Raw genomic sequence first — 20737 nt, forward strand, 5'->3', positions numbered from 1 at the left:
GTACATTTGATTTTAACTGAAATTGACAGGATATTATATTTTGAACTGTCAGACATTTTGGAGGAAGATCACGTTAAGAGTTGATAAAAAATGGAACTAAAGGTAAAATTAGATGTACAAATCCCAAAGTTAGAACAAAACAAACTTGAAAACATGGGCAATTTTACTACAGTTTGGTAATCCAGGAACGCTACTAATTAAATAATACACAGAAAAGAAAAAAATCTAGATACTTTATTTAGTACATTCTTTTTAAACAATCTGTCGTTATCTAGGAAATAATAAGCATATTTACAATTACCTATTTTCAGGGATCTTCTGGACCTTTTAAATCTTTTTCTCCTTGACAAGAATAAAGGGACCATGGGGCTCATCCTATATTATCTTTCATTTCTATCAGTGTTTTACAACTACAGTTTGCTTTTTATCCTGAATCACCTCTATAATCTTGACATTATATTTTTATATAGCAGTGTAAAATGCCTCCCTTCACAGTGCCACTTTAAGTAGGTTCTAGGCAATAATGAGAAACCGTAGGAGCATTTTGTCCAGAGTGCAGATTCCCTATAACTAAAAATATTAAAGGCACGTAAGTTAGAGCTTAAATAATCCACAAATTATCTTGATACTTCATTCCTTTGACGTTTCACAGATTCTCAAGCAGGTGTCTGTGACCCTTGAAACTTTCAGGATACCCCAGTGAAGGGGACACAACTGTCTGTCTGCACTATGTAAGCTTTTCCTAATACACATATGTGATTATTAAAGAAAGTGTCCTTGTAGGCCAATCCAAATATTTTGGATATGAGTGCTACCTGAGTATTTAATGCTTACCAAAGATCTTCTATCTAAATAAGCTGTTGATGTCTGTAACAATATACTGAGAGGCCTTAGTAAAGAAATAGGGAAATCAGGGATATGCATATCAAATCCTTGAGTCAGCTAGTTAAACCTAAATACATGCAAGGCTTTTAATATATGTGGCTAGTAAAAATAAAAGTAATGATAGTGTACATGATGAATCTTTCAGAATGGAATAGGAAATTCTTTAGAAGGCTTCTCAGGGGAAATGAGAAGTTTTAGAAGTAGTTTTAGATCAGAAGCCTTTAAACTTACTAATCAGTGTCTGTAAAAAGTTCCACAGGTACCTACAAATAGTCTTTTCCAACACACTCTAGACAGTAGCTTTGTAGTAATCTTGTACTAGGCTTGCCAAACTGCAGATAACCTGCAGAAGGCTTCTTAAACTAATAAAATTTCCTCTTTCCAAAGCCAAACATGAGATCTTTTTGGCAACTATCTAGAAAACAAGGAAGAAACTTCCTAGGTGCATGATACCTCCTGCCAGGACCTATCACCTATTAGATTATCCTATTGCAATAAAGGACTGTCAGTAAGAATTTCCTATTAATTCCCCACTTGCATTCTCAGCATAAAGACAAAAACATGAGCAAGCAAAAGATTTCCTTATGTTGTTATCAATAGGCAAATGTTTATCTACCTATATAGCTAGCTAGATATTTCTTGCAGGCTATTCCTAGTATATCTGCTGCCAATAAAAAATTTGAGGCTAGTGAAAACTCCTGGCATCAAGTAGAAGTAGGAGTTGTTTCATTGGTTTTTCTCTGTGGGTTAAACTATGGCCGTGGAAAATTGTGCTCTGCATTGAATAATGAATGTACAGAGATCTTCAAACTGTCACATTGACATTATTCCTGTATCGCATAAAGGTCATGTTGCAGTTTGAATTGCACTAGAGAAGCAGCTAAAGGGACTACTAGCCAAAAACCTTTAAAAAAAAATATTTTAAAAAAATAGAACTCTACCCTTCACCGAACAATTCTAGAGCATAAACAGCATTTTTACTGTTGGTAAGCTTAGCAAATTGGTGTGAGCTCTTTATTAATTTTGGGTAAATTCCAAATACCTTCTCAAATTCTTATAAAAATCCCTCTCAGTCATTTCTCAACCAAATACATGGAAAACCCAATTAAATCAGAGGGTCCTATCACCAAATATACATTTGATTTGCAAAAGGTCAGGTCCTGTATTTTCAAAATGTTTCTGGTGTGCTTGTATGCTTTATATTTCACAGTACAGCAACACCCCCTTCACAACGACTGGTGATCATATTACCAATTTCTGTCCATGTATCTGAATGAGGGTTATAAACTTCAACTGAGTCCAAGGTTCCTGGGGCCAGGAAATCATGGCTGGAAGATCGACCTCCAGAAACATACAGAAGCCCATTGACTGCCACAACACACATGCCCGCTCTAGGCACTTTCATTGAGGCAACTTCAACCCACTTTTCCTGGTTAAAAGAGAAAAAAATATGTATATTAGAATCATAAAATGATTAGAATAGAGACATCTGCTGAGAAATCAGATATTCTGGCTTATTTGCATGTTTAAATTCAAATTCACAATCCAGTTAGGGAAGTATTTAGAACATTTTTAAATGAACTTTCATGTGGAAAAATGGTGAATTCAAAGGCAAAGAATTGAAAAACAAATCTATGATTAAAATCATAAATTATGATCAAGAGATGACCTACAAATCATATATAGACCAGAATTCTAAGAAACTAGTTCTGTGGAATACACGCAAACACATAAACAAAAAAACACCAAAGCTCCAAGGAGAAAGCTTATATAACGAAGAGCTTTTTAAAGCTTTTAATATGGTAATATGGCTTATCCATCTCAAAGAGAATAATAAAGCATATAATACTTGCCGAGTTTATTTGACCATGGGATCCTTTTTTCAAGGACTATAGGGTAGAATTAGTCATCTGCAGAACATATTTTCAGAAATGGTTCTATAGACCAGGGTTAGAAACTATGGCCTGTTTTTATATAGCCTGCAGACTCAGAATGATTTTTCCATTTTAAAAGGCTGGAAAAATAATATGCCTAAAGAAGAGACTATATGTAGACTGTGAGGCCTAAAATATTATCTAGCCCTTAACATAAAAAGTGTGTTAACTTCTTCTCTACATTGTTCGCTGAAGAAATTTCAGTAAGTTACTGTAGCCAAAATGACCAGTAATGTCCTACTCCAGGGGAAACATCTATACCCAGAAAACAGGAAGCTACTAAAGGTCCTGGGAAGTAATCAAGAGGGGAGAGAACAAGTGGCCAGGTTAAAAAACAGTAAATTATTAATCTGGAAATAAAGTATATGAGTGGAGTTTTTAAGGTCATAAGAAAGTAAACTGATTGTTCATCAGTGCTAGAAAATGAACTTTTTGAAGGCAGGGACCTAATGAGCTTCATATTCCAGTTCCTAGTACAGGGTCAACACATTATAGACAGTCAAAGTGTATTTGTTGATCTGAACTTAAATCCTAAAATTTAGAAAAATCCTTTGAAAGACCAGGTTAAATTTCAAGGCTGTTTGATCATCTGAAATTACAGAACATATCACAAAGTTGGCATAGCTGAAAAAATACTTATTTATTAAAAGATAGATATAGCCACAAAAAGATCCATATTTGGGTAAGATAAATTAGGATGTTTTGGGTTATGTTTATCCTTAGGGAGAACCTTTGCTCTCCCACAAAATGCCTGTTTACAAGAATAAAGGGACCATGGGGCTCATCCCATATTGTTTATCTTTCATTTCTATCAGTGTTTTACAAATACAGTTTGCTTTTTATACCGATTCACCTTCAAATAAACTCTGTTAAGACCAGAAACATGTTTTTTATTATCTTTAGGGTTTGGGTCTATGATATAGGCATTGTTGTTAGCTGCTGTGGAGTTGGCACCGAATCATGGAAACCCCACGTACAATGGGATTGCAGTGCTGTGATCCAGAGGGTTTTCATTGGCTGATTTTTGGAAGTAGGTCACTAGGCCTTTCTTCCTAGCCCGTCTTAGTTTGGAAGCTGCTGAAACCTGTTCAACATCATAGCAACACGCACGCCTCTACTGACAGATGAGTAGTGGCCACGGTTGTGGTGCACTGGCCGGGAATCAAAGTCAGGTCTCTCCCACATGGAAGGCAAGAATTCTATCACTGAACCACCACTGCCATCAGTTTAGGTCTTTAGATAGATAGTAAATAACAATATCACTTTCAGATTTATGAATGAAAAATCAAGGTAACTCATCATTAATAATTTACTTTGGAACTAAAACCTGTTCATTTCATAGCCATATAGAAAAACTAGACAAGAAAATACCAAGATGGATGTCAGAAGAGACTCTGAAACTTGCTCTTAAGCACAGACTGGCTAAAGCAAACAGTAGAAATGATAAAGTAAAGGAGCTGAACAGATTTCACTTGAGAAGACAGAGCAGTATGGATAAAATGTGCAAAGACCTGGAGTTAAAAAACCAAAAGGGAGAACACAATCAGCATTTCTCAAAGTAAAAGAACTAAAGAGAAAATTCAGACCTCAAGTTGCAATACTGAAGGACTCCATGGGCAAAAAGTTGAATGACACAGGAAGCATCAAAAGAAGATGCAAGGAATACACAGTCACTGTATCAAAAAGAATTGATATTAAACCATTTCAGGAGGCAGAATATGATCAAGAACTGCTGGTAATGAAGGAAGAAATTCAAGCTGAATTGAGGAGCATTTTATGATAACAGAAGAATCAATTCATCAAGAAGGCATAATAATCCCACTGTGTATGCACCCAATAACACAACTTTAAAATATGTGAAGCAAAACATGACAGAACTGAATGAAGAAACAGACAAATCCATAATTACAGATACAGACTTCAACACTCCTTTCTCAGTAACTGACACAACATTTGGACAGAAAGTCGGTAAGGCTAAGGGAGACTTGAACGACACTAAGAACCAACTTGACCTAATTGACATTTATAGAACACCACACTCAACAACAAGAGAATACAAATTTTTTTCAGGTATACATGAAATATATACTAAAACAGGAATCACAAAGTATAGTCTCTGATCACAATGGAATTAAATTAGAAATTGATTACAAAAAGATACCTGGAGAATCCCCAAATATCTAAAAATCACATAAAATACTTTTAATAACCCATTGGTCAAAGAAGAAATTAGAAAACATTTTGAAATAAATGCTAATTAAAACACAAGTCAAAATGTGTCAGATGCAGGTAAAGCAGTGCTTGCTTATATCACAGAAGGTCTAAAATCAATCATCTAAGCTTCCACTTTAAGAATCTAGAGAAAGAAGAGCAAATTAAATACAAAACAAATAGAAGGATGGAAGAAATAAGAACAGAAATCAATGAAGTAGAAAATGGACAAGCAAAATAAATCAATGACATTAAAAACTGGTTCTTTGAAAAGAAAAAGAAACACCAATTATCAGTATTATGAATGAAAGACAGCACATCACTACCTATCCAACAAACATTAAAACAATCATAGGATACTAAACATTTGAAATTAACCAACCTACCTCTTCAAAGGAATATTTTTCTACAGTGTGAAGAGCATCTTGTGTCTCATTCCATCCTCCAATAGAATAGATGCAGTCATTGAGTGCAGCCACCCCAAGATATGCTCTCCTGGTTCCCATTGGAGGAAGTGGAGTCCAGCGCTTAGAAAGTGGATCATAAACTTCAAAAGAACGAAGCTCTATTCCTTCATTGCTGATGCCCCCGATTACATAAATTAAACCTGGAAATGGAATATTTTTGTTCAGATGTTATAGAAAATATAAATAATAAAAAGTAATACTTGTGATCTAAGTTGGCTATGCTGATACTATATATATTTAATGTGGGATGTAAATATTTTTTAATTGAATTTCTAAATCACAATAGAATAATAAGAATAAAAAAACCCAGCACCTAGAATAGTAACTACTTTTTGTTGATTGCTAAGTGGTGAATGATTTAATGTGCTTTATCACAATTAAGGAAACCTTGGTGGCGTAGTGGTTAAGTGCTACCATTGCTAACCGAAAGGTCGGCAGTTCGAATCTGCCAAGCACTCCTTGAAAACTCTACTGGGGCAGTTCTACTCTGTCCTATAGGGTCACTATGAGTCGGAATTGACTCGACGGCAGTGGGTTGGGTTTATCACAATTAATGGGATAAGATGACACAACTTTGCTTGCTGAAAGCGAAGAGGACTTGTAGTACTTACTGATGAAGATTAGAGATTACAGCCTTTAGTATGGATTACACCTCAACATAAACAAAACAAATCCTCACAACTGGACCAATAAGCAACATCATGACAAAGGGAGAAAAAACTGAAGCTGTCAAAGATTTCATTTTTCTTGGATCCACAATCAATGCCCATGCAAGCAGCAATGAGGAAATCAAATGAGATATTGCATTGGGCAAATCTGCTGCAAAAGATATTTCTAAAGTGTTAAAAAGCAAAAACGTCACTTTGAGGACTAAGGTGCGCCTGACCCAAGCCATAGTATTTTCACTCACCTCGTAGGCATGCAAAAGCTGGACACTGAATAAAGAAGACCCAAGAATAATTAATACCTTTGAATTGTGGTACTGGCAAAGAATACTGAATATACAATAGACTGCCAGAATGAACAAGTCTGTCTTGGAAAAAGTACAGCCAGAATGCTCCTTAGAAGCAAGGATGGTGAGACTTCATCTCATGTACTTTGGACATGTTATCAGGAGGGACCGGTCCCTGGAGAAGGACATCATGCTTGGTAAAGTAGAGGGTCAGTGAAAAAGAGGTAGACCTTAAACAAGATGGACTGACACAGGGGCTGCAACAATAGGCTCAAACACAGCAACAATTTTGAGGGTGGCACAGGACTGGGCAGTGTTTCATTCTGTTGTACACAGGGTCACTATGAGAACCGACTCCATGGCACCTAACAACCACAACAACATCCAAATTAATAATCATATTTCATGATGTTATTTTATTACTTCCATTGTAAGAAAGGGGAAAAAAAGAAAAAGCAAAAAACACTGATACCCAGAGCCTTAATTAGCTTGCCCAATTATCTCAGAGCTTGAATTTAAACATGGTTTTGCCTGGCTCCAAAGTTGTGAGTTGTGTGTATACAATTCACTTGAAAAATAATACACACATATGCAAGACTTGCCATTGTTTAGTCTGCAAACCATACCTACCCACTACCTAATGCACATAAAAAGTCATAATCTGTTTTGATTATACACGTTTTGCACACGTTCTACAGCATCCAAGGATCTGTTACACACAGATTGTTAGTGACTACTTTCTACCTTTTCTGGCTTAGAGCTCTTTGCTCTTGGTGGTCCTCTACCCAGACCACTCGCCACTTCCATCTGTCAAAAGCCTACCCTTTCTTTAAGGCTCATAATATCTAATCCAGAAAACTTACCCTAATTCTTCCAATTTGATGTAGTCTCCTTCATGTCTACTACTCTTAAGTTAGATTTACTTGAGAGACAAACTTACTCAGGCCAGATGCTTACATTACTCATTTTTTTTATATTCTTTGCATCACTAGACACAGTAGATACACATCAAAGTTTTTGTTCAGTTGACTCAAAAGCAAATTGTTAGTGAATTCTTTGGATGAAAATGAGTTTTTCCAGTTGTATGCATGCAGAATAAATAATAATACATTGGAAACTTAAGAATGCACCTAAACTGGAATACAGAAATGAGCTCATGAATAGCAAGGCACTGCCAAAAATTACTTTTTTTTTTTTGTTCCATTTAACAATTTTTATACAAATTGTTCTGAGACATTGGTTGCAACTTTCACAATGTGTCAGCATTCTCATTATTTCCAGCATCCTCATTATTTCCATTCTGTTAATTCTGTTTCCATTGATCTAGCTTCCCTTTTCCCCTCTTTAACTTCTCATCTTCCTTTTCGGTAAGTGTTCACCATTTTGTCTCATGTGGTTGATTGTTTAAGGGAGCACATTTTTCACGGGTGATAGTGTTTATAAGCCAATCTATTATTTGGCTGAAAGGTGACCTCCAGGAGTAGCTTCGGTGCCAAGTTCAAAGGGTGTCTTAGGGTGATAGTTTCAGGGGTTCCTCTAGTCTCTATCAGTTCAGTAGGTTTGGCCTTTTTTAGGAATTTGAATTTTGTTCTACATTTTTCTCCCATTCAATCCAGGACCTTCTATTGTGTCCCTGGTCAGAACAGTCTGTAGTGGTATCTAGGCACCATCACCATCTAGTTCTTCTGATCTCAGGTTAGAAGAGGCCATGGTTCATGTGGGCTATTAATCCTGTGGACTAGTTTGTTCTTTGAGTCTTTGGTTTCCTTCATTCTCTTTGCTCCAAACAGAGACAAATAGTGATATCTTAGAGGGCCACTTACAAGCTTTTAAGACCCCAGATGCTACTCAACAAACTAGGGTGTAGAACATTATCTTTAGGAACTATGACTAAGTTGTCCCATGAGACTATGGTCCTAAGCCTTTTAACCCAGTAAACCAACCCCATAAGTTGCTTAGCCATGTCTAGGAAGTACCCGTAACTGTGGCTCCTATGTGCTTTATTATATATATGAATATATATGTGGCACACACAAACATGTATATACACATGCCTACAGATACACCCATACATGCAGGTGCATATACTTGCATATGCTTTGCTATGCATATATATGAATATACATCTACGTATATAACCACACACATATTTTTTGGCTGTTATTACTATTGTTGCAAAATTGTATATGTTATACACTAGCATTTACCAAAATTGTCTGTTTTTCTTGTGTACTTTTTAGTGTCTAATGTCTTCATTTACCTTTGTCAAGTTGTGCAGACTTCACCCATATGTAATGTTATTTAAGAGAGAAAATCAACTTCTATCTAGCTTTTTTTTTTATCTAGCTTATCACATCTTACATTTAAGCATGTTACAAAGAATTAGGGGTATGAACTTAATATGACATTGAATTATCAAAGAACTTGTAGGTGGTATAACAAAACCATTTACCCAGACAAGAATTTCCCATCTCATTGTCTGTGTGATGATTTCAGGTTCCAAGTCTACTGTTTCCAACCATAAGTAAATGGATTTTGCCCCCGAAAAAAAGTTATGCACATAAGGTGGGAATGACATGGCCCTGTTTGGTGACAGCCTACCTGTTGCTCAGATGGGCATAACGTAACAGTAATTGAACTTACTTAGAATGGCTACCTGGCTAGATTAAGATTATCCAGATCTATTACTAGAATACAATAGAATGTAATTCACAGAGAGTTCCTTATTTTTATGATTTGAAACTAATCTACAATTTTTTTTTTTTTTTTTTACAATTAGTTCCTACAATGGTTCCAACAGTCTACAATTTTTGAGTGACTAGTTTGGGTTTTTTAGGGTTGTTTCTGGAAACCCTGGTGGCATAGTGGCTAAGTGCTGCGACTGCTAACCAAAGGGTCGGCAGTTCAAGTCCGCCAGGCACTCCTTGGAAACTCTATAGGGCAGTTCTGCTATGTCCTATAGGGTCGCTATGAGTCAGAATCGACTCGATGGCACTGGGTTTGGTTTTTTTTTTAGGGTTGTTTCTCATGTTCTAAAGTGAGAAGTTAAAAAGAAACCTAGACTAAATGTTAGTAAACTTGGGGTCTAGTTCCAGGTTTTTCAGTTACCAGCTATGAGAAAAGACAACTCACAACTTCCCTGATTTTCAGCTTCCAGGCTATAGATGAAGTAACTGAAAGAGATAATCACTAAGATCCCACTCTAGCTCTATGATTTTTAGATTGGAAGTTCAAAATAATACATATAAAACAGCTAGAGAATACTATAATACTAAACAATAGAATATAGCTTGTCCCATGTAATTTGAACATTTAAATGCTAGCGGAAATCAAAGAAGGTACCCACAAAGCAGAAGGAACTTGAGCTGGGTACTAAGCAGGCTGAGCTGTCATACAACTATGGGCAGATAACTTCTTACTCCACAGGTACATATAAATCTGTTCTCTAACCCTGGACAGAAAATAAAGTTCTATTTGATAGTACTTATTTTTTTTATTACCTACTCTTAGGGTACAGTAGACAATTAAAATAATGTCTGTATACCACTTTAATATACAGTATTTTTCAAATCTGTCATATGATTATATTTTTTGTCGACAGAATCACAATGTACCTTGTAAAAACATTGAAGAAGCCTATAAGAAACAGTCTGTGAAGATTGTTTTTGATACTCTCTCCCTACTTAGAAATATTAAGGCCTGAATGGGAGAGAAAATGACAATAATGAATGCCAGTTCAAATGGTTCCTTTGCTAGACAGGGATTTTTGTCTATCTGGAATTTTTAATTCTAGCTTTCTTTATTTTGGAAAAAATAGATAATTTGGCAATACAGAAATAAAGGTCAACAATATAAGACAAAAAGGCAAAACTTCTGCACTGTTAGTGTCAATCATTCAATACTAACCTAAATTATACTTTTGTGAAAGTCTCAAGCTCGAACTGTTTTTGAAAAATATATTTTGAGTAAAAATATTTTATAAGTAATTACCTTGCACTTCACAGCACCCAAAGTAATAGCGTGACACAGCCATATTGCCAACTACTTCCCATTTATTTTCATCAGGATCGAATCGTTCAATGGTGTTCCCTATCTCAGCTCCAACCCATCCACCTGTAACCAAATAGGAAATGTTTATTTCTGGAATGAAAGAACCTTATTTCTGAGAAAGAACTTATAAAACATCAGATTCAACTACCTCATATTACGGGTATCACATGAACCAGAGATATTTGTCCAAGATCACAAGAAATGTTAGAATTTGACATGAGTAGAACCTAGGTCTTTTACTCCCTGTCTAGTGTTCACTAGAGATTTAAAAAAAAAAAAAAGAAAGAAAAATATTTCAACATACTGCATGGGGAATATGGTATTTTGCAAAACTACCTTTTGAAATAACTTCTGTATATTCACAATGGTTACCTTAATCAAGGCCAACTCTAAGCTTAGTCAAAGTATACTGCATATTTAGTGTGATTTTAGGGGCTTTAAAAATGGCCTTCATCCTCAGATAGTATTTCCTTAACACACTCCAATTCTTAAAATGAGAAATGTTCTTTCCTACAGAAGAGGTATAACTTCAATATGCAAATACTCATGGGAGTGGCAAAACACAATGTGTTAAATTCACATTGGGGTGAATGATACCTTTTTCACAATAGGTTTGATATGGGGAAAACACTGGGTGCTATACAGTGAGTTGAAGAAGGAATGACAAGGAGAAAATAGGGAAGGCTGAAGGCTAAGTCAGCTTATAAGATTCCCTAAGAAAAACCCCAATTATAACATTTGTTATACAGATAATCAAAGAAAGTCAGTAATTTGCTCAAGATCGTTCACTAAATCTGCAATGATGAAAATACTATAGTGCAGACATTCCTTTCAGGTATCTTTAATTTTGGGGTGTCTGCTTTCTTACATTAGACATAATTGGGCCACTACACAGAGTAGTAGAAATGTTATATACTTAATTAAAATCATGAGATTTAACTAGTCAGGTACAGTGCTTCACTGACATCTTCACTGAACATCACACATCTTCTAAAAACACCATGCTTGACTATTTAACTTTGAGAGTAAGAATTTATAAAGCTGAAAAGGTGCAAGTTTCTTATGGGAGGGAAGAAATATCTCTAAAGTAACCAGAATTTAAGTAGTATTAGATATCTTTAAATTGAACAGCATAATTACCCAAAGCATAAATAGCCCCATAACACACACACACTCCCAAGCCACAGCGGGGATGATTCATTGACGCTACAGTTGTCCACTGTTTAGTAACTGGATCGTAGCACTCAGTGCAGTCAAAAATCATTGAATCCTTTTCACCTGAGTTGAAGAAAAGAGCCACGTTAGGTTCTGTAATGCTAATCAACTAGAACCATAATACAATATTCAGCTGCATTCCCACTTATCAGAAATTTAACCATTATGTCTGTTTTTATACTATCCATTAAAATTGCTTTGGCAGAACAAATATTTTGAATCCATAGTACTATCACTTATTAAAGACCACTTATAAGGCAAAGCCTCAATTTTCCTATTATTTATTTCTAACACTACCACCCAAACAATCCATGCAATTTTTGAGGATGCAATTTGCATTTTAACACTTTCATATTTTTTCATGTATTAGTTTGGGTAGCTGGCCCTAGTATAATTTGAGTTTTAATGTAATTCTTATGAAGCAACAAACAGAAAATGAAATTTTTAAAAAAGATAACGCTTAAAATAGAATTTAAAAATATCCTACACTTAGGAGTAAATCCAACCAAAGATTGTGCAAGACCACTATGGATAGAAAATATACATTTTAGATCAATTTTTTAAATTAAGGAGTATCTAAATAAATGAAGACATATATCACGTTCATGGATTAGAAGAGTCAATATTGTAAAGATGATAATTATCCCCAAACTAATTATATACTCATTGCAATCCCAATCAAAATGCTACTGTTCAATGGATTTGATCATTGATTCTAAAATTTATATGGAAATGCAAAGGGCCTAGAATAGCCAAGCATTCCCAGAGAAGAATAATAAAGAGAGACGAACTGCCCTATCAGATATCAAAACTCATAATAAAGCTATAGTAACTAGGATAGGTATACAAAGAGACCACGGGAACAGAAAAGAAGTTCTAGGAATAGATCCACAGATAGATGATTACTTGATTATGGCAGAGTTGGCACTACACAGCAGTGGGAAAACAACAGTTTTTTATGCTGGGATAATTTATTACATATGTGGGGGGGAATGCAACTAGTTCTCTCTTTTGTTATTGTTGTTAGCTGCCGTCGAGTCAGCCCCGACTCATGGCAACCCCATGCACAACACAAAACGCTGCACAGTTCTGGGCCATCATCATGTTTAGTTACAGATGGGACCTTTATATCCACAGGATTTTCACTGCCTGATTTTCAGAAGTAGATCACTAGACCTTTCTTCCTAGTCCATCATAGTCTGGAAGCTCCACTGAAACTTGGTTAGTTAGCATCATAGCCACATGCAAGCCTTCACAGACAGACAGGTGGTGGCGGTGCATGAGGTTCACTGGCCAGGAATCAAACCTGGGTCTCTACATGCAAGATGAGAATTCTACCAATGAACCACCAATGCTGCAACTATTTTGTACTAGGCTTAAAAGCTCAATTCCAAGGCAGGGCAAAGATGGCAGAGTAGTCAGATGCTTCCAGTGATCCCTCTTACAACAACGACCAAAAAAAACAAGTAAAGAGGTTATATTTATGACAAGCCAGGAGCCCTGAACATCAAAGGCAAAGTTAGAAAACGGACTGAGTGGCAGGGAGAGAGACAGACGGTTCAGAAGTGGAGAGGAATTGCCAGACCTGAATCACTGGGCACCCTCAGGCACCATACCCAGGAACCACTGCGGCGGGCTGGTGGTAGCATTCGGCCACAGGTTCCTCAGGGAGAAACAGCTACACAGACTACTCACACCTCCGGAACCAGAGAAGAATGGCGCTTTCGGCAAAAGCCAAGTACTTGTGTATATTTTACCAGGCCCACAGCCCCTAAGTCAGCTTCAGTGGCTGTTGATTTCCCTGGGCATGAGATAGGTCCTGCTGAGCGCACTGAGCCACTCTCGGCCCTGGGAAAGGAATAAATTCACAGCTGGGGGAAAAGATAATCTGCCAGCTCAGGATGGAAGTGGCTCCTGTCAGGCATAAATGGTCCGTGGATTGTGAATAACGTTCGCCCCTGCATAGACCTGTGTGGGCCTATTTCAGGATAATAAGCCCTTGTTGTCAGACTGCAACAATTTCAGCTGTGCGGTGGAGAGGTGGGTGTTTGATATTTGACACCGCTTTCCCTATTAAACAGGGTCTTCATCTAATCACATCAGGGTCCTAAAGATTGGTGACTCTACTCACATCACCCAGCCACTCGCGAAAGGGGTCCAAGGCTAACTGCTACCTCCCAGTCCTTACAACCAAAAACATTGGGTGCCCATGGTCCATCTGCAGGACCCACCCATCTATGTGCTATAGGGAACAGGGACACACTTTCCTTACAGACACTCGGCAGACGGTTGACAGCCCCCTACCTTGTTCAGAGCGTGACCCCTGCTGCAACCAGGTACCAGTACCTACACCAAACACCCCTACCCCTCTAAGACTGTAGGACAGAGCCTGTACCACATACTTGATGGCCAACTACCTGGACACCTGAGCTGAATCCATACAAGAAAAGTGAATGGACTCCTAGGCTCATATACCTGATAACACCTCTAGTCATCTGGTGACAGGACGTGAGCGCTTCAAAGGTGAAAATACTCAAGCTAGCTCACTCAAGCAACCTATTTGGACATATCAAAACAAACCAAAGCAAGAAGCTAGGATACAGTAAGCAAACATAAACTAATGCGACTTATAGATGGCTCAAACACAACTGTCAATACCAAATCACATAAAGAAGCAGACCATGATCACTTCAACAAGCTCTCAAAACAAAGAATCAAGAGATCTTCTGGATGAAGGTGCCTTCCTGGAATTGCTGGAGGCAAAATACAAAAGATTAATATACAGAACTCTTCAGCACATCAGGAACGAGATCAGGAAGGAGATGAGGCAATATGTAGAACAAGCCAAGGAACACATAAATAAAGCAGCCAAAGAAATTAAAAAGGTTATTCAAGAACATAGTGAAAAACTGAATAACTTGCCAGACTCCATACAGAAAGAGCAATCACAAATTCAGAAGATTAACAATAAAATTACAGAATTAGACGACTCAATAGAAAGTCAGAGGAGCAGAACTGAGCAAATGGAGGGCAGAATTGGTGAGACTGAAGATAACGCAGTTGGCATCAACATATTTGAAGAAAAATCAGATAAAAGAGTTAAAAAAATGAAGAAACCCTAAGAATCATGGGGGACTCTATCAACAGAAATAACCTACAAGTGATTGGAGTATCAGAACAGGGAGGGATAACAGAAAACACAGAGAAAATTGGTGAAGATTTGTTGGCAGAAAACTTCCCTGATATCATGAAAGATGAGAAGATATCTATCCAAGATGCTCATAGAACTCCACATAAGGTAGATCATAAAAGAAAGCTACCAAGATACGTTATAAACAAACTCGCCAAAATCAAAGATAAAGAAAGAATTTTGAGAGCAGCTAGGGATAAACGAAAAGTCACCTACAAAGGAGAGTCAATAAGAATAAGCTCGGACTGCTCGACAGAAACAATGCAGGCAAGAAGTCAATGGTATGACTTACATAAAGCACTGAAGGAAAAAAGCTGTCAGCCAAGAATCACATTTCCAGCAAAACTATCACTCAAATACAAAGGTGAAATTAGGACATTTCCAGATAAAAAGAAATTTAGGGAACTCATAAAAAGCAAACCAAAACTACAAGAAATACTAAATACTCTGGTTAGAAAATCAGTAATATCAGATATCAACCCAAGACTAGAACACTGGACAGAACAATAAGATGCCAACCCAGATAGGGAAATCACAAAAATAAATCAAGATAAAAAATCACTCAAAACAGGGAAACAGCAATATCATTATGTAAAAGAAGACATTAAAACAATAAAGAGGGACTAAGAAATGTAGTCATAAATCTTTCATATGGAGACAAAGACATGGTGATATAAAGAAATAAAAGTTAGGTTTAAACTTAGAAAAATAGGGGTAAATATTAAGGTAACCACAAGGGAGACTAACAATCCTACTCATCAAAATACAAGAAAAAAATAGACTCAGCAGAAACAAAATCAACAATAATGAATATGAGGAAAAGACAATATATAAAGATAAACTCAGCACAAAAAACTAAGTAGGAAAAAGAAACCGTCAACAACACGCAAAAAAAGACATCAAAATGACAGCACTAAAGTCATAGTTAACCTGAAAATAAACAGACTAAATACACAAATAAACAGGCAGAGAGTGGCAGAATGGATTAAAAAAACACTATCCGTCTATATGCTACCTACAAGAGACACACCTCAGACTCAAGAGACACAAACTAAAAATCAAAGGATGGAAAAAAATATATCAAGCAAATGATCAAAAAAGAGCAGGAGTGGCAATACTAGCTTCTGACAAAATAGATGTTAAAGTTATATCCACCACAAGGAATAAGGAAGGACACTATATAATGATGAAAGGGACAATATACCAGGAGGATATAACAATATTAAATATTTATGTACCAAATGACAGGGCTGCAAGATACATAAACTCCAACAGCAATGAAAAGTGAGATAGAGAGCGCCCCAATTATAGTACGAGACTTCAACACACCACTTTCAGTGACAGACACAACATCCAGAAAGAAACTCAGTAAAGACAAGGAAGATCTAAATGCCACAACTCAACCAACTTGACCTCACAGACATATACAGACTCCACCCAACAGCAGCCAAGTATACTTTCTTTTCCAACACACGTGGAACATTCTCTAGAATAGACCACATATTAGGTCATAAAGCAAGCCTTAGTACAATCCAAAACATCAAAATATTACAAAGCATCTTCTCTGACCATAAGGCCATAAAAGTGGAAATCAATAACAGAAAAAGCAGGGAAAAGAATTAAACACTTGGAAACTGAACAATACCCTGCTCAAAACGACTGGGTTACAGAAGACCACAAGGATGGAACAAAGAAATTCAGAGTATCCAATGAGAATGAAAACACTTTCTATCAGAACCTTTGGGACACAGCTAAAGCAGTGCTCGGAGGTCAATTTATATCAATAAATGCACAGATACAAAAAGAAGAAAGGGTCAAAATCAAAGAATTATCCCTACAACTTGAACAAATAGAAAGAAACCAACAAAAGAAACCCTCAGGCTCCAGAAGAAAGCAAATAATTAAAAATAGAGCAGAATTAAATGAAATACAAAACAGAAAAATAATCGATAGAGTTAACAAGACCAAAAGCCCGTTCTTTGAAAAAATTAACAAAATTGATAAACCACTGGACAAACTGACAAAAGAAAAACAGGAGAGGAAGCAAATAACCTGAATAAGAAATTAGATGGGCGATATCACAACAGACCCAACTGAAACTAAAAGAGTCATATCAGATTACTATGAAAAATTGTACTCTAACAAATTTGAAAACGTAGAAAACATGGATGACTTTCTAGAAACACACTACCTACCTAAACTAACAAACAGAGGTAGAACAATTAAATAAACCCATAACAAGAGATTGAAAAGGTAATTAAAAACTCCCAACAAAAAAAGGCCCTGGCCTGGACGGCTTCACTGCAGACTTCTACCAAAGTTTCAGAGAAGAGTTAACACCACTACCACTAAAGGTGTTTCAGAACATAGAAAAGGACGGAATACTCCCAAACTCATTCTATGCAGTCAGCATATCCCCGACACAAAAACCAGGTAAAGACACCACAAAAAAAAGAAAATTACAGACCTATATCCCTCATAAATGTAGATGCAAAAATCCTCAACAAAATTCTAGCCAATAAAATTCAACAACATATCAAAAAAATAATTCACCATGACCAAGTGGGATTCATACCAGGTATGCAGGGATGGTACAACATTAGAAAAACAATATAATCCATCATATAAATAAAACAAAAGACAAGAACCACATGATCTTATCAAGTGATACAGAAAAGGCATTTGACAAAGTCGAACATCCATTCATAATAAAAACTCTCAGCAAAACAGGAATAGAAGGAAAATTCCTCAATATACTAAAGGGCATTTATACAAAGCCAACAGCCAACATCATTCTAAATGGAGAGAGCCTGAAAGAGTCTGAAAGCATTCCCCTTGAGATCAGGAACCAGACAAGCATGCCTTTTATCACCACTCTTATTCAACGTTGTGCTGGAGGTCCTAGCCAGACTAATTAGGCTAGATAAAGACATGAAGCGCTTCCAGATCGGTAAGAAAGAAGCAGAAGTATCTCTGTTTGCAGATGACATGATCTTATACATAGGAAACCCTAAAGAATCTTCAAGAAAACCACTGACTAATAGAAGAGTTCAGCAGAGTGTCAGGATACAAGATAAACATACAAAAATCGGTTGGATTCCCATACACCAAAAAAAGAACATCAAAGAAGAAATCACCATTTACAGTAGCCCCCAAGAAGATAAAATACTTAGGAATAAATCTTACCAGAGACGTAAAAGATCTATACAAAGAAAACTATAAGACACTACTATAAGAAACCAAAAGAGACCTACATAAGAAAAACACAACTTGCTCATGGATAGGAAGACTTAACATTGTAAAAATGTGTATTCACCAAAAGCGATCTATAAATACAATGCAATTCTGATCCAAATTCCAATGACATTCTTTAATGAGATGGAGAAACAAATCGCCAAGTTCATATAAAGGGAAAGAGACCCCGGATAAGTAAAGCATTACTGAAGAAGAATAAAGTGAGAGGCCTCGCTCTGCCTGATTTTAGGACCTGTTATACTGCTGCAGTAGTCAAAACAGCCTGGTACTGGTACAACAACTGATACATAGACCAATGGAACAGAATTGAGAATCCAGACATAAATCCATCCACATATGAGCAGCTGATATTTGACAAAGGCCCAAAGTCAATGAAATTGGGAAAAGACAGTCTCTTTAACAAATGGTGCTGGCATAACTGGATATCCATCTGCAAAAAAATGAAACAAGATTCATACCTCACACCATGTACAAAAACTAACTCAAAACGGATCAAAGACCTAAATATAAAATCTAAAATGATAAAGATCATGGAAGAAAAAAAAAGGGACAACGCTAGGAGCCCTAATACATGGCATAAACAGTATATAAAACATTACTAACAATGCAGAAGAGAAACTAGATAACTGGGAGCTCCTAAAAATCAAACACCTATGCTCATCCAAAGACCTCACCAAAAGAGTAAAAAGATTACCCACAGACTGGAAGAAAGTTTTCAGCTATGACATTTCCGATTAGTGCCTGATATCTAAAATCTAAACGATACTGCAAAAACTCAACTACAAAAACACAAATAACCCAATTTAAAAATGGGCAAAGGATACGAAGAGGCACTTCATTAAAGAAGACACTTAGGTAGATAACAGATACATGAGGAAATGCTCACAATCATTAGCCATTAGAGAAATGGAAATCAAAACTACAATGAGATTCCATCTCACTCCAACAAGGCTGGCATTACTCCAAAAAAACACAAAATAATAAATGTTGGAGAGGTTGTGGAGAGACTGGAACACTTATACACTGCTGGTGGGAATGTAAAATGGTACAACCATTTTAGAAATCAATTTGGTGCCCTTTAAAAAGCTAGAAATAGAACTACCATAAACCAAAAAATAAAAAAAAACCCCGTTGTCATCCAGTCATTACCGATTCATAGCGACCCTATAGGACAGGGTAGAACTGTCCCATAGGGTTTCCAAGGAGCGCCTGGTAGATTCAAACTGCCAACCTTTTGGTTAGCAGCTGTAGCTCTTAACCACTGTGCCACCAGGGTTTCCAGAACTACCACAGGATCCAGCAATCCCACTCCTTGGAATATATCCTAGAGAAATAAGTGCCTTTACACGAACAGATACATGCGTACCCATGTTCACTGCAGCACTGTTTACGATAGCAAAAAGAGAGAAGCAACCAAGATGCCCATCAACGGATGAATGCATAAATAAATTATGGTATATTCCCACAATGGAATACTACGCATTAATAAAGAACAATGATGAATCCGTGAAACATTTCATAACATGGAGAAATCTGGAAGGCGTTATGCTGAGTGAAATTAGTCAGTTGCAAAAGAACAAATATTGTATGAGACCATTATTGTTAGAATGCAAAAAAATAGTTAAAACAGAGAAAAAAATACTCTTTGATGGTTACCAGAGTGGGAAGGGAGGAAGAGAGAGGGGTTTTCACTAATTGCATAAGAACTATTTTAGGTGAAGGGAAAGACAACACACAATACAGGAAATGTCAGCACAACAGGACTAAACCAAAAGCAAAGATGTTTCCTGAATAAACTGAACGCTTTGAAGGCCAGCATAGCAGGGGCAGGTGTTTGGGGACCATTGTTTCAGGAGACATCTAAGTCAAATGGCAGGATAAAATCTATTAAGAAGATATTCTGCATCCCACCTTGGAGAGTAGCGTCTGGGGTCTTAAATGCTAGCAAGAGGCCATCTAAGATGCATCAATTGGTCTCAACCCACCTGGAGCAAAGGAGAATGAAGAACACCAACGATGCAAGGTAATTATGAGCACAAGAGACAGAAAGGGCCACATAAACCAGAGATTACATCTGCCTGAGACCAGAACTAGACAGTGCCCAGCTACAATCAATGACTACCCTGACAGGGCACACAACAGAGAACCCCTGATGGAACGGGAGAAGAGTGGGATGCAGACGTCAAATTCCCATAAAAAGACCAGACTTAATGGTCTGACTGAGACTAGAAGGACCCTGGATGTCATGGTCCCCAGATCATCTGTTAGCCCAAGACAGGAACCATTCCCAAAGCCACCTCTTCAGACAGGGATTGGACTGGACTATGGGATAGAAAATGATACTGATGAAGAAAGAGCTTCTTGGATCAAGTAGACACAGGAGACTATGTGGGCAGCTCCTGTCTGGAGGGGAGATGAGAGGGCAGAGGGGGTCAGAAGCTGGCCGAATGGACACAAAAATTGAGAGTGGAGGGAAGGACTGTGCTGTCTCATTAGGGGGAGAGCAACCAGGAGTTTATAACAAGGTATATGTAAATTCTTATATGAGAGACTGACTTGATTTGTAAACTTTCACTTG

The 20737-nt window shown here is 37.0% G+C and overlaps 1 protein-coding gene across 5 annotated transcripts in view; it reads right to left on the reverse strand.

The window, feature by feature from the left end:
* Positions 1-216: 216 nt before the first annotated feature.
* The window catches only part of IPP (intracisternal A particle-promoted polypeptide), a 40553-nt gene continuing 20032 nt past the window's right edge, over positions 217-20737 (reverse strand). For all 5 annotated transcript variants that reach the window (XM_049879160.1, XM_049879156.1, XM_049879158.1 and 2 more), the window contains 4 exons: positions 11640-11777; positions 10440-10562; positions 5417-5637; positions 217-2314 (listed from right to left, as the gene is read on the reverse strand). In XM_049879160.1, the coding sequence (XP_049735117.1) occupies positions 2090-2314; positions 5417-5637; positions 10440-10562; positions 11640-11777 (707 nt within the window). In that variant the 3' untranslated portion in view covers positions 217-2089. The remainder of the gene's footprint in view (positions 2315-5416; positions 5638-10439; positions 10563-11639; positions 11778-20737) is intronic.

This window comes from Elephas maximus, chromosome 3, assembly GCF_024166365.1.
Source record: "Elephas maximus indicus isolate mEleMax1 chromosome 3, mEleMax1 primary haplotype, whole genome shotgun sequence".
NCBI lineage: Eukaryota > Metazoa > Chordata > Mammalia > Proboscidea > Elephantidae > Elephas > Elephas maximus.